This window comes from Cyrtonyx montezumae, unplaced genomic scaffold (assembly GCF_038088225.1).
Source record: "Cyrtonyx montezumae isolate F1298 unplaced genomic scaffold, pur_monq_1.0 scaffold_8, whole genome shotgun sequence".
NCBI lineage: Eukaryota > Metazoa > Chordata > Aves > Galliformes > Odontophoridae > Cyrtonyx > Cyrtonyx montezumae.
This window is the reverse complement of record NW_027072089.1, coordinates 3,470,014-3,484,760: the sequence shown is the minus strand read 5'-3', so window position 1 is coordinate 3,484,760 and position 14,747 is coordinate 3,470,014. Positions and strand designations below refer to the sequence as shown.

At 41.0% G+C, this 14,747-nt stretch overlaps 1 protein-coding gene across 3 annotated transcripts in view; it reads right to left on the bottom strand.

Moving 5' to 3' along the window:
• Window positions 1-453: 453 nt before the first annotated feature.
• AGO2 (argonaute RISC catalytic component 2) overlaps window positions 454-14,747 on the bottom strand; it is a 39,096-nt gene continuing 24,802 nt past the window's right edge. For 2 of the 3 annotated variants that reach the window (XM_065753634.1, XM_065753635.1), the window contains exons 7-19: window positions 14,004-14,091; window positions 12,793-12,940; window positions 12,488-12,607; window positions 11,803-11,925; window positions 10,443-10,576; window positions 9,418-9,602; window positions 7,654-7,813; window positions 5,698-5,788; window positions 4,861-5,055; window positions 4,190-4,324; window positions 2,463-2,564; window positions 2,020-2,219; window positions 454-1,669 (exon numbers count right to left, since the gene is read on the bottom strand). In XM_065753634.1, coding sequence (XP_065609706.1) covers window positions 1,561-1,669; window positions 2,020-2,219; window positions 2,463-2,564; window positions 4,190-4,324; window positions 4,861-5,055; window positions 5,698-5,788; window positions 7,654-7,813; window positions 9,418-9,602; window positions 10,443-10,576; window positions 11,803-11,925; window positions 12,488-12,607; window positions 12,793-12,940; window positions 14,004-14,091 — 1,790 coding nt within the window. In that variant the 3' untranslated portion in view covers window positions 454-1,560. The remainder of the gene's footprint in view (window positions 1,670-2,019; window positions 2,220-2,462; window positions 2,565-4,189; window positions 4,325-4,860; window positions 5,056-5,697; window positions 5,789-7,653; window positions 7,814-9,417; window positions 9,603-10,442; window positions 10,577-11,802; window positions 11,926-12,487; window positions 12,608-12,792; window positions 12,941-14,003; window positions 14,092-14,747) is intronic. The other variant, XM_065753636.1, reaches the window with a different exon arrangement.

The following is a 14,747-nucleotide window of genomic DNA, read 5'->3' as shown; positions in this document are numbered from 1 at the left end:
TTAAGTCATCCTATGAAAATAAATGAAAACAAGTCAGCATAAACACATTTCCTGGGCTTTTTCCTTTTTCTTCTACACCTGCTTATGGCATCATCATTAGTGCAATGGTTTTCACATGTACTATGTTTTTTTTATGAACCCAGTGTGCAAACTAACAGAAGTGTTTGTCTAAAATTATCAGTTAATTAATGCTTCTCCTAAGAGAATGGCAAAACTCTCACATTTATGCATAATGAAGGTTTCACCTCCCTTTGTAAGTAAACTTCGGTTTCCTAAGATTTACCTTTACTGCATAGATTCTCTGACTTCTGTCTCCCCTCTCCTGCAGCTTCCTGCTTCACCAATAATCCACACATAAATAAAATACAATTGCTTATGTTTGAATGAACACACACTGGTCTCGTGTGCACCTTCCACGCCCTCTGCACGCAGCCCTGAACCCTCCCACCAAAGTCGATTGCATATTTTTGCATTTGAATAGCACTGCCCTCACGATAAGGTTTTAATTTCTAACTCCAAAGCATTCTTGATATGTTAACAGAAGTATCATGAGCACTCCTTAGTAAATAAAAATAAATAATAGCATCTAGCCTATGACATTAATACTGTGAAACACATATAACATTTACATTAAACATAACAGTGAAAGAGGATTGTACTGTATTCATCACCACAGACCCGTATTCCTTAGAGACTTTGGAGAGTAAGAGTCACAGTTCTGTATGACAAATTCTCAAGTTATAGCTGTCAGTATGATTTAAAACAAACAAAAAAAATCTTTTTTTTTTTGTTTTTTTTTTCTCCTTTTCTTAAAAATGGCACCTTTTCTTTCGCCAATCTAAGTGGACCTATTAAAAGTTGAGGAACAAATTCATTCGCTCTGTTTTAAAATTCTTCTTTAAGTCTATGAAAAACATTTGTAAATGCAGCACAATAAAAAAACAAAACATTCAGGAACGAGCTTCGGAAAAGACATTTGCCCTTAGACACGCAGAGAAAAATCTTTGTAAGACAGCTGAAAACCAGAATTCTGTCAACTCTTTTCTTCTGAGAATAAAAACTTTGGAAACGCATCTAGAAGAAAATCAAGGCTTCACAAATAGTCAAAAAACGCTTTGCTTTCCTTTGTATTAAAAGCTAATTCACAGCATTTTAGCCCATTAACTTTAGTATGAATTAGATCTTTCCCAATTATTAAAAGCAATTAAACGAACAGCAAACAATGCAAGAGTTTTGTGTTTTGTTTTTCCCCTAAGCCCTGAGATCACAGCTCTTGATTTAATTATAAAATGTGGGTCTGTTTTATAACAGGCAGCTTAAGAGATTTTGGCAAACCACATTTCCAACAACTGGTGGGGCTTTGTACAAGAATGCAGTTCGTAACCAAGTCTGAAATTGTGGACGGAAGGCTTTCTTGCAAAAAAGGGCAAGAAAAGAAAAAGAAAAGAAGATACATCACTCATTGCTGGCTGTCACTGGAGCTTGGGCAACTGTTGGTCTAAGTGCAGCTGGTCTCACGTGAATCCAACTCGGTACCGAGTCGCTGAACATTAAAACATGTCAAGCAAAGTACATAGTGCGCAACGTGTCCTGGTGAACTTGAACTGCTTTAGCAAGTGCTTGATGATCTCTGCCATTACTCTGACCCGAAGTGTGGCTGCCTTCAGCGCTGAAAGAGAAAGGGGAAGGGGGGGGGAGGGGAAGAAATAGTATTTATTCTGCCTCTCCTTACATGTAAGGTTCTCATACCATTCATCACTTCCGAACAGAACAGCCAAAAGTTAATTTCCCCTTAAAACATTACTGAAGTTCTGAAAGGGAGAAACAGCAAAGGATGCGTGAACACCTTCTCTTACTTCCCCCTCCCCCCCCCACCACCACTCCCCCAATGTACTTCACTGGAGAAAAACCAAGCAGTCTGCCCTCCAACTGCTAACCAAGGACGCTGCTGATCCCAGAAGCCCACTTCCTCCCTGCTTCCTGCCAAATTCTGCAGTAACCCAAAGCTCTGCCACTCACCTGTCGTGTTCTTTATCCACCAGATGATACCTGGCTCTGAAGGCAACCAGGTGTGCGTAATATGCTGGTGCAGGTATGGAAACGGAACGAGTACAGCGTACGTACGTATGACACAACTGGTAGGTAAGAATCTGCAGCTCATCCGAAGAGAAACGATTGTCATCCCAGAGGACGTGGTAATGCGAAGGTCTGCTTGTTCCCTGAGGGCAGATCACACACACAACGTCAGCACGTCAAAAACATCTCCACCTCTGAGGCTGAACTGCTGTAGCCCACTGCACTACAGCAAGTGCTCCATGTCTGCTCAGGGTCATTATTTCTTTCAGACGTTGACAGTACAGCAAAAAGCAGCAACACAGAGGTGGTACGATTTGCCTCCTGCGTAAACAGCACCAGAAATACCAAGAGCCAATGTTTGAAAGTTGCCACCCAGAATGCTGTACCTGAATACCAGCGTGACTACACAGGTAGAAGTCAAACTCCGACGGATGGGTGATCTTTGTGTCCACTGTGGTACCAGCTGGAATGTTCCCGCTTTTTCCAACCTGTGTGAACAGTAGATGCAAATTTATTAACACATGCAAACTTTCCTCCTTCTCAGCTGCACAGTGAAAGCAAGGAACATTTCAAAAGAATCTGTAAAAAGCAGAACGTCAAGAATGGACCACTAAAACTCAAAGGGTCTCTACAACTGAGAGGAAAAAAATTAAATAATGAGCTGCAAAACCTTCCTTGAGGTTATCTATAGTAATGAGCTTCTCTGATCAATGCAGAAAGAGCTTCCCACAACTGATTTGTCAACTGCTTTTCACCTTCCCATTCCGTGACAGGATATTCCTCTTTAACCAGCTTTGTTTATTCCTACAGAGGACAATCTGTCATTGGAAGCAGAACCTGAAATACCTTTTACCTTAAAACAATTAAACTTAAATCTAACCACATTCTCAATATACCAAATCTCCTTCATGTCAGCATTACCAGGAATTAATTAATGCCTTGAAGTAGAGTGGGCTTCAGATGCTCACACAGAGATCCTCAACAGCAGGAAAAAGAACAGAAGAAAAGCCCTGCATCTGAACAGAGGCTTCCAGTTGGGAACTCTCCATTTCCAGTAAGGGCACCATCCTAGCCCTGGGGAATCTCCTCCCCACCAAAAAGGGTAAAATACTTCCACATGTACTTCACAAGAGACACAGCAGTGACTGCAAAGCATTCATGAAACCATCTGAGATGTTCACTGTTGCAAAACAACACGCTGACTCAGCAGTCCCAAATCAAATTACTGGTGTCCAAGACACATCTGTCTGCCTTACACAGAGCCATCAAGGAAAGAGTTCATCTCACCCAACAGTTTCTAGGGTCTCTTATCTCAGACAGACGCCCAAAAGTCACTGTACCAATCAAAACCATGAACCACAAACACTCACTGCTTGAGAACTGGATGAAGCATGCCTTAAGCACTGCTGGAAATGCTCAACACATCTCTCTACTTACAAAACAGAGCACCTGAAATACTTCATGTTCCTACCTTAAAAGCCCTGTGCTGCTACCTCAGCAATCCCTACTTTAAGTATCTTGAGACAGTAAGAAACTGAAGAATGAAGAATTTGAGTAACATCAAGAAATTACTAACAGACTTGTTGAACGACACGTCCTGTTGCTGTTTCACAGAAGTTTCTTGCTGGTTTATAATATGGGAAAGAAAAAGAAATGTTTTCCTTGCCAGGCAGAAACATTACACAGTCGTTTAATCATGGCAAATTTTTCATATAGAGGAGATTTTTCCTATAGGGAAGCTGTAGGAAAGAAGGGGACAGACTCCTTTTAGCAGTGTCTGTGGTGACAGAACGAGGGGAAACCGCTTCAAGCTTAAAGAGGGTAGATTTAGGTTTGATATGAGGAAAAGGTCTTTTACAGTGAGGGTGGTGAGGCACTGGCACAGGCTGCCCAGAGATGTGGTGGATGCCCCATCCCTGGAGATGTTCAAGGTGAGGCTGGATCAGGCCCTGGGCACCCTGATGTAACTGTGCGTGTGTCCCTGCTCAGCGCAGGGGACTGGACTAGATGGCCCTCTCAGGGTCCCTTCCAATTCAAAGGATCTGTGATTCCATACAGCACAAAAGCAATTCAGCTGTGATCCAGATATCTGCCAGTCCCAACGTGAACATACCCGTTCGTTTTTATCTGTACAGAAGAGTCTGGTGTGATGCCTTTTCTGCACAACTATAAACGTAATTCCAGGCTGGTAATCCTTCTCTAGTTTAATACACGCTTCTCTGATAGCCAGCAATTCATGATGGAGAACCTGAATCATAAGCATAAAGATGTGTGATGAACACAAAACCAGCTTACAGATTCATCTCATATCATGCTCCTCCTTGCACTGTCACTCAGAGTCATGAGATGTCAAAGCACACACGATCAAACCTCAGTTTCTTCACTTAATGAGAAGAAATTAGCTCGCTAGCGCAGACTAATAAGCTATATGTCAAAATCTTTTTAACTTCCAAATACAAATTAACATGTAATTAGGCTGTTGAATATTCAACAGACTAATTGCTTTTTCAAGCTAGTAAAAGGGATCATATCCAGAACTGTTCAAATACACGCTTTCTCCCAGCTCTCTGAAGTCATCTAACAGAGCTACAGAGACCAACGAGATCTGAAAAAAAGCTGAGTGCAGTGAACAAAAAGCAATTATTCAGGATTGCTGCTAATTACACAACAACATTTTCCCCACTTATCTTGGTCAGAATGCAAGGAATTGGTAGATCTTCATGCCTACGTAAAATCTACTACCAGAAAACAACAGAATCGAGATCTCAAAATGAAACGTGTCACCTGCTGGAACTGCCCCTCGGAAACTCCATCTCTGTAGAAAATGATCCGAGTTGGTTTAAATCTGGTTGATTTGTAGAACTGAATCAGGAGCTCCCTGACCATGGCAGCCAAATCTTGGATGATTTCCTGGCGGTGCTGCTGGACCCGAACAGTGGCACAGTAGCGATTGGGATGAGCATCCATGCTCCCTACAACCTGTTGGAAAAATAAACATGAAGCTCTTAATGTCTCAGCCAACTTGAAAGCAATTGCTTCGTCTGTTCATTCAGCACTAAGCCTAAGACAAACACTGCACGTACTGCCAGAGAAGATCTCTGCTATTAAATAAGGCAGAGCACCCTATATTAAAGATAATTACTGCACTGTTTCTGTCCAGTGCAGATCTGGGGGTTGGTGGCCCTGCCTGTGGCATGGAGTTGGAACTTGATGATCCTTGGGGTCCCTTCCACCCTAAGCCACTCTTTGATTAAGAAGCTTGAATCCCCCCAAAACCACGGCTGAAGCAGACACATTCCCATCAGCTAAGCTCTTAACATTTTTAACTGCTGAAAAAGCAGATCTCAGTGCATGCAAGCTTCTTACAGGTTGATAAATACCAGCTAATAGAAAAGCTCCTCAGTGTATTAGCATCTCAGGCATTTTACAACACAATCTGCACATTTACATAATTAGCAGCAGAACAAGCTCTCCAGAGCTTCATTAGATTCTGCAGAAAAATAATTTAGAACGCTATAACCGGGCAATCAGAAGAAATGGACCGCATAGGAACTGCAAGAAATAAAATGCTTCATAACTGAACAGTGGAGGAAGCAGGAGTTAACCACACAGTGTACTCACTGCAGCAATGGAGGGCTTCTTCCCATCCCCAGCTGGAGGATGAGTTACATCGGCACCAAGGAATATGACAGGCTGCTGGAACACTGGTGGTCTGTATAAAGACAAAGCTCATCTGTAAAAGCAGCAACGTTTACTCCCTGTGAAGTGCACTGGAACTCAACAAATCAGCACACATCATACTCTTGCCATGCATTAGTCTACACCTTGCAATGGATCAGATGGTCATTTGCAGCGTGATGGTACTCAGGAGCCAACAAACCAGACTTCTCACCCTAGATAAAAAAACCTTTAGGCATAGCTTTAAATAACTGATAGTTACTTCTCATTAAAAAGGAACAAAAAACGTGCTTGTTCTTTAGAACTTGAAGAATCACATCTCCCCTTAATCAGAACATAAACAAGGATGAGAAGCTGCTCCTTAAGTATTCAGTACCGTATGAGAAAAGTGAAGAACTGCACACATACAAAAAAAGGTTACTTTTTTTTCTCCCAATGAAAAGGCAGCATTAAGAAGGAAGTACAAAGAACGTGGTTATCGTAGCTATTGACCTAGAAACAGAACTTGAAGCTGTATTTCCAACTCAAATTAAACCTTCAAGATATTGGTCCATCAAAGAACACCAAAACATCGCACTGGAAAAGTTCAAATTTGATTCTACTCCTTCACAGAACAGTGTTAGATGGGAGACTTCGGGGCACCACAGCTGTGTGTGGGGGTGAATAGGATATGGTCATACAGATTCAGCTGATTCCTGGCCTGCTCTAAAAAGGAATATGAAGGTAATTGTAAGCGTGGCTGTTTGCAACCATCAAGCAGCTAAACAAATAAAAAGCTCTTCTATACCTACCCAACAGCCAACAGAATTATCCAAGTATTCCCCTTCCAAAACCCCCACTCCTCTGAGGCATTCAGGCACTGTGTGCAGTTGTATTTTTCCTTTCCCTCTTTACTGAGCTCCATTTTCAGGAATGTACAGTTGATCAGTATGAGAAGCAGAATACAACTCCTGGCCACATCACTGCTGCTAACACATGCCACTCAACAGAGTTACGGTTATGACAGCAGCACAGGACTGCTCAGCCAGGGTGCACCTCTGTTTTCTTTCCACCTTTTAGTTGCTTTAGTAGAACTCTCACACAAGGACACTACCAAAGCTGGGTACATTCAGTGTGACAGAACTTATCACGACACATGAAATACACATCCCCTCTGATAACATGCTTTCCTGCTGCGAAGTACTCGTTGGGTTCTTCTTGAGCAGCTGCCACCTGACTAACCTAAACACAGCAAAGTGAAAATGTGCTTATCTGTGCAAAACAGAGTGTTTACTCCTCCGAAACGGGACCCTAGGAACGATGCAGGTTACTCCATAGACTCTCTATAACCTGAAATGCAAGGGCTGTAAAAAATGCTGGTTTTACTCCAGCAGAAACCTAACACTTCACTTTGATTAAAGTAACTGTACTAAGAGCCTGCGTGCATGTATAGTCACTGTAACACTGGGAGGAAATTGCAAGGTAAACCCTGGAAATCAATTAGATTTCTGCTCCCAATTTCTGTTATTTTTGATGTCTATTGAAAGTGAGATGCACACGAAGGTGAACAATCCTGAACACAAACTACAAAGGAGCGGACACCGCTATGAGAAATGCTTTCTGTTTGTTTGAAAACTGAAAACAAAAAACAACTTTTTTCACTCAAAGGAAAGCCATACAGTTTCAGTGAGAAGACTGCAATACAAACTTGTCTTAAAACCTGTTTCAGCTGCAACAAGCATTCCTCCACGTTCTTTGTAACACAGCTTTTGCAGGACTGCGTTAGAAGCCAAAAGATAGCATGACTAAATATTCACTTAGACTACAGTGCTATCGACTGCAGGGTAAAAAAACAAATGTGATGTGATGCACATTTCCTTTGCAGTGCAGTACCCTCCTCCTCTGTGAGGGATGGCTTACCTTCCCTGTGGCAGTAAGATATTATTCACACCTCCTAATTTGACGTTTATTTTTAAGCAGAGGTTCGACAGAGTCTGAGGTGTAGTTCTCTGCACGTTTTTCATCTGCACACACTGCGTAGCCATCCCCAGCACTGTGTCACCAACGCGCTTCACCTCGGCTGCAAAACAGAAAAGGCACAGATTCCTCTGCATTACACATCAGTGCATCAGCCCTTGGTCTGTCAACACCCAGAGTTACAGTGCTCGTTTAAATGTATGGGGAAAAAAAGAAAAAACCTGCTTCTCCAACCCAGCCCTGCTCTCTAAATATCCCTTCTGTCCTGCTTCCCCGGGTCCTAGATGTCACCGAAAGCACCGGAGGATTATTTTAATTTCCTTTTTAAGTTATGCTAATTGCAGTTTCAGAATTACAGTATGCCACCATAATTGTGGAAACATCTCTGGCCAATGAAGTCAGGTAACACAGATACTATTAGGATGACGAGTGGTTCTTTCATTATTAAATGCTGGACTAGTAACTCAAAAATGGTATTAATGTGCCAGCATTCAGCCAACCATGAACATCACGTCCTTCTGTTTATCAGCTCATTAGCTCTAACCCTGACTTGCATGAAGAGAGACTTTTCAAGGAGAGTGAGAAGAGACAAGGCCATGTGGATAGGAAATGCAGGAGTATGGAGGTACATAAGGAGAAGGATGATGATTAGAGGAACACAGAGAACCATAATTAAAGATAATTACAAGGAAAGTAGATGGGAATGATACTGTACCCTTAGGAAGAGGAAAGCATCCCCTCTACATGTGAAATGGGAAAAGCACAAGATGTCATTCTGCACTGCATTCCTACTGACCAAACTAGAGAGAAGCAACTCTCTTTGCAAGGTTGAATTTAAAAAAAGAAAGAAACAGCATTACTTTGTTGCAGCTTCCTTTTTCATCCCTCTTACTTTATATCAGATAATATTTGGAAAACTAAAGCATTAGGGACATATTTTCTGCTACATTCAGTTCGTGACTGTGAGGGATGGGGTGAGGGAAGACAGTTCCACAGCTGCGTGGCAGAGATCAGAGCCCTAAAAGCTATGGGATGGCAGTTAATGGTGCTGCTGTTAGGCAGGGTATGCTGTATGAGGAGGAAGGTAGGACAGGAAAAGGAGCAGTCCTATGTATAAGACGAGCTAGTTAAAAAAAAAGATGCATGGTTTGTCTCAAGAATTAAAACCTAAGTATATGTGCTTCATAAATGCACTAGCAGTCAATCTGCCTCCTGAGTTGCTGAGTTTTCACCCAGGAAATTTCAGGCTTTTATGCTTTTGCACTTTAAGAGGAAAAAATCCATGGGCAGAAACTTTCTACTTCATTCAGCTTTTTGTGCCAAAGGCTGATGGCATGAGTAAGCAAAGATATCCTAAAATCCATGCAGCTCTTAAGCTCATCTCTTCTTCACTCACTCAGAACTTGTAGCATGACACTAGGTATATTTAGAATTATGTAAGTATATCTTGATCGACCGCAGAACAGTTTAAGCAATTTCTCAATAGCTCTGATTCTGACTTTTCTGCTCACAGAATGTATAACAAATACGCCCAACAGCAAAAGCAAGTTAAGAGCACAGCCAAGAAAATGAAATGAATTCATGCAGCACAAGAAAAGGAGTGAGTTTAATCTGCAGTCAATTAGACCTCCATCGTTCAGATCATTCAGAAAAAAAAATCCCACAAGAAATGACTGTAACTGAAGCTCATGATTTGCACTCACTGACCATAGACTGGTGTTTTTCCTGGTAAAATTACTACAACAAGCTGCAGTCCGGTGTAAGTGTTCTTCAGATGCCTGAACATGGGCTCCACGCTGTCAGCTCCCTGGGCATATTTACAGAAGCATGGCTGCCCTTGGATTGGCATTCCTGCATCTCTGGAAATCTTCCTCAGTTGCTCCGTAAAGGTCCTAAAGGATATAAATACACGAGGATGTAAAAAATGTTTCCACTGTTTTCTCATCAGTTGTTGGGGAAACATTCCCGTGCTATCTGGCAGATCATCTGAAGGAACACCACTATGGCAATACCATTGTGATGAATAACCATGAGCCAGCATTCACCAGACAAAGAACAGCTGAGTCACCAAGGCAGCTAAAAGCTGCACTTGCCCATGCATGAAACTCTGCAGAAGAATTACATAAATCCTCCTAAACAGACTTGCACACTTTCTGTGATCCAAGGATGGCAGATACCACTTTTAATGATAACATCCCATTAGGTGGTAACAAAAAACAGAAAATCCTAATCTGAAAGTTTTATTTAAAAGTTCCAAGTCAACAGAACGTGCAGTTCCACTGATCCTGTAAGGGTACCAATGTATACACTGCTGTGCCTCCAGGCTTGGGCAGAAGGTTGGAGACAGAAGCTGAATTACTCAGAATATTCCTTCTGGATAAATATCACACAAATTATTCCATTCCATATAGCCAGGTTAAAACACACAAGTTAGCTTTAAGTCCTGACAAACACTTAGTGATGAATACTCTCCATTAATCATTTTGACCACCTTACACTCAATCCCAAGGCCTCACTGTGGCAGGAACTCCACCCTACATGTTGGTTTTGGCACGTCTGATTTCGAGGATTTCATTTATGCTATCATGGAAATCAGATTTGCATAATTCAATAGAGTGCCAAAAGTAGCGTTAAAGATACACTGCCGTATTTAGAATAGATTTATATTGAAGAAAATATATATTTCCATACATAAGAAGTAATAAAATCATCACCTTATGCAATACACTTACTTAAGGTGCACCTCAGTGCATTGGCGCTGGGGAGCAAAGCATGCAATTGCCCAAACTTTTATTTCAATTCCAGTGTGAAACTGTTTGTTCCTCATGTCCCAAACTCCTTGAACTGGTGTAGCAATTGCTTTATTCTGGATGTGGAAGGAAAAGAAAAAACAAGGCATTAATGCAGAAAACGATTCATACCAAGAAAAGCCAGTTGTGCTTCCCTCCAACCAGCAAGCTATTTAGTGTCTGAGCTCTTTCTCCACTGCTCAAACACCATCCTATCTTAGAAAGGTCATCCTATCACTACAACAAGGCAGCCTGATTGTCTGGTGAAAAATAAAGTTAATTATGAAAAATAAGTGCATAAAGCGGGCATTGTTCATTTGTCCTACTGATGATCTCCTTTGGTAATACAAATTTACAGCAAGCAGAAATGACACAAGGATTAAGTCAGAGATTCCTGGTTAGTATGTAACATTAATAGGAATATGCATTTCTACAGTGGCTTCACAACTGCCCACTGAACTCTCCAAGTGTCACTTAATTCAAGTGCTGTCAGTATTTTACACAGTAGTAAGCAGAGGCAAATACTGGTTGGGTGCCAGCTCCAGAAAAGACCCAAGAGATGACAAAAGGTGACAAGTTACTGAACTCCAACATGCACAATCCTTTTACTCCCATCAAGTGGACGTTACTGTGCTGCATTGGTAGAACTATCTTCAGCTGGCAATGCGTGATCTAACTTAGAATAGGTTCATAGGTTCATAAGGTTGGAAAGGACCTACAAGATCATCTAGTCCAACCAAATCTAATAACTCATGAGAAGCCTCCACGAGCTAAGACATCAAGGCTTTGATCTTGCATCAACAAGACAGGCTAGAGATAAGGATGCTACTGCAAGCTTCAGCTTCAGAAATCACCACAGTAAGGAGACTACAGCAGGAAGAAGCCATCTGAAAAGTCACTGTGAAGAAAAACTGGAAAGTAATACTTCTAACAGGAAGAGGCAGTTTGGGACTAACGAGCTAACGGAGATAATACCCTAAAATAGTAGTCTTGAACAGAGCTACTCCATCCAGAACACTCAAAATCAGACATTTCAGAAGATTTTAGAGTTGAAATAAGCAACACCTTCCACCGAAATTCACATAAATACATTTTACCTTAGCTTTATCTTCAGAAACAAAGAAGCAACTGATGAATAATCAACAATATGACCATGAAACTTAGTGACTTCTAAAAATACCAAATGTTAAACATTACACCTATGACAACCATCCCATTCCGTTCAGCATCATCCACGCCAAGCAATCTGAAGTTATCACAGCTAGTAATCAAAGCAGTCACGTTTTGCTGTGCCTCAACATACCCTGCCTCCATAGAGGATGGAGGGAGGCTGCAGGACTCTACCAGTCACATCCGTCATTTCATCTTTCACCATTATCCCAAACTCACGAACGTAAGGGTCGGTGTTAAAACTCGCACTCCGCATCTGAAATTCAAAGAAACGTGATGTTGTTTGCAGAAAAAAAGAGTACCTTTCACTTATTTATTTATTTTTAATTCAAATTCTAAACTTTTCTGAGATAACTGTTGCGTGGGAACTGTTGAATCACAGCCTCAACCATTGATTCGTCACCTGAGGCGAGCACTGAGTCAGCTGTGGGAGCACAGGTGAAGGCAATTCACCTGTGTGACCGGAAGGGGTGGAGCCTGGCTCCAGCTCTCCCAGACCCCATTTCAGGATTGACCACCACTGAGGAAGAATATCATTCTGGAGATTGCTCCTCTGGAGTTTCCTACTACAAGTCTAGTAGGAACTGGGTGAGCATTTTCTTTTCTTTTGATTGTCCCTTTCCATCGTGATAATCTTTCTAACTATACCACCTGTGAAGTACCTCAACCACAGTACTATTTGGCATTCTTCATTCTGGTAACCATACAACTGGATTTGGGCAACAAACTGTGTAGTGCACAAACTACCTAGAACCTGCTAACAGGAAGAGGAAAAAAAAAATCTATTATTCTCACATCATTTTCGAGGGAACACTTACCAACTTGCTGATCTCTTCCTGACGGTCGGGTGCTGATCTGGCAGTTGCTCGAATCATAGTGGAAGTCTGATTGTCAGTAAGCTTTTTAATACATCTTTGTCCTGCCACTATGTTGCACACCTGAAAGAAACCCACCACAAAGTTAAAAAGAACAAAAGGAAGGCATCTTTGAGTCTCTTCCCCTCCCGCTTTACACAGTTTCTCAAGTTGAGTACTCACCAAACAGTTTCTTGACAGCTTAGCTTTTTTTTTTTTAAACCTCTGACCACATCCCAGAATAAAGCATTATCTCAAAGCTTACTGACCTCAAGAGGAAGATACGTGTGCTTCTGCTCCTGTCCAACTTGTAAACATGGAAGGTGAGGATAGCGTAAAACTAATTTATGCCTGTCCTTAAAATACTGAGCTACAGTGCATTCAACTGTTTGTCCATTCTCCTGCTGAAGTGGGAATCTATGGAAAACCAAACACGAAAATAAGCCATTAATTTATGTGAAATATTCTCCCACACTTCTGCTCAATTCACTTCTCAGCACAAGTTTGCTGGAGGTTAAAACCCATCTTGTTTAAATGATGCAAGTTTACTTCTGTCATCATGAGCATGTCATTACCACTACTACCACATGTCATTAAATAATAGCCCAGAAGGCATTTCTCTAACTTGATCCCTAAAGCTAGCACTTAAATTTTCTATGAATGAGTCCCTTAGAGGCAAAGACTGATGTTTTCTACATATTTGTGATACCTGCAGTACTCATTTCACGATACATCACACAGAAAAATTGTGAGCTTATTATGAGGCACACAAACCCAACCAATGTTTCAGAAATGCATTTCTCTGTGCATTACAAATACATTTCCATATATGCATATGTATTTGCATATGCTTATATCAAGTTGGCACAAATGGTTTTTTTGTTACTAAAATGCATCACTTGAAGGAATAGCAAAGTCCAAACAATTAAATAACATATTAAGATACTGAAGAATTATTTTATCATACAATCTGTTACCAGTGTCATTTCTCATGCTGTTTTCTTCAAACACCTGCCCTTCTTGAGGCTACCTACAAGATCCTTGTTGATGTTAAAATGTTGGTTATAAATAAAGACTTTACCCAAGAAAAAATGGAATGTTGATAAGTAAGATTAAGAACTTATGAACTTATGAACTTATAAGAATCTTATCCCAGCAGCTACCACTGCTCAACAGTTTTGGGAAACCACGCTACCAACAGGGCACTCTGTTCTTGTGTCAAAGAAGTCCAGAAAATAAAATGAAAAAAAGCACAGATCTAAAATGGAAGGAGGGGTTGAAATGCCATGAAGTTCACTGAAGAAAAAAAATAGAACAAAAGAAACAACTGAACTGGGAAGATATTTGGAGGTGTATTTTAAATGTATTGACCAAAGCACCATTTTGCAAACCACCATTTTTCCCAGCTCAGTAAGGAAGTCAAGACACTCTTCCAAGCATAAAACTGAACACCCACTTAAGAAGTAGCAGAATACTTTACGTTTGGTGACTTGCTGGTCGTCTGGTGACGTTGCACACTCTGTACTTTCTTTTCATTTGTCCACAGTGCGTTATTTCCACCTTTAGACCTAAAAATTGGAAAACATGTACCACCATTACTACAAAATCAAGCTGTCAGCACCCATAAAACTAAACAAGACTACTCAGACTGTGTAGTAAAAATCCAATGACTGTATAGCGTGCTCTTAGAGAACTGAAGGCTATAAAAAAAAATTTAGAATTTCAAAATTAAAAAAGAAACAACGTAATATCGATTCAGCCAAAATTAAAGAATTTCAGAAACAAGGCAAACCCTTAAAGCCATCAGAGCTGAAAGAAAACTGTTCAACTAATTCTATTTCTATCCCTCTAGTGAAGTCAGGGTTGGTGGAAGGATTAAAAAAAAATGGCATGGAATAAAAAACATGTTTAAATGTTACGTCTAAACACACAGCATTTGTGAGACCTGAAGACAGCACAACAAAGCCTGGGAATGAGGCAGCTGGGCCTCACTGTTAGTGAAGACAAACATCTGCTGCCTACCTGAAACCCAACAGCTTTCAGAGGGAAAGCCAGCCTTAAAAGTGGAACTCTCCCCACCTGAAGAATGAATTTTCCACCCCAAATCAGCACAACACAGCTACACATACAGAAGTATTTCAGATCTACCACTAAACCTCGGACGTGAGCTTGAATACAGAATTTTCATTCATGCTGTTTTCAAATTCACACAGAAACAGGTGGG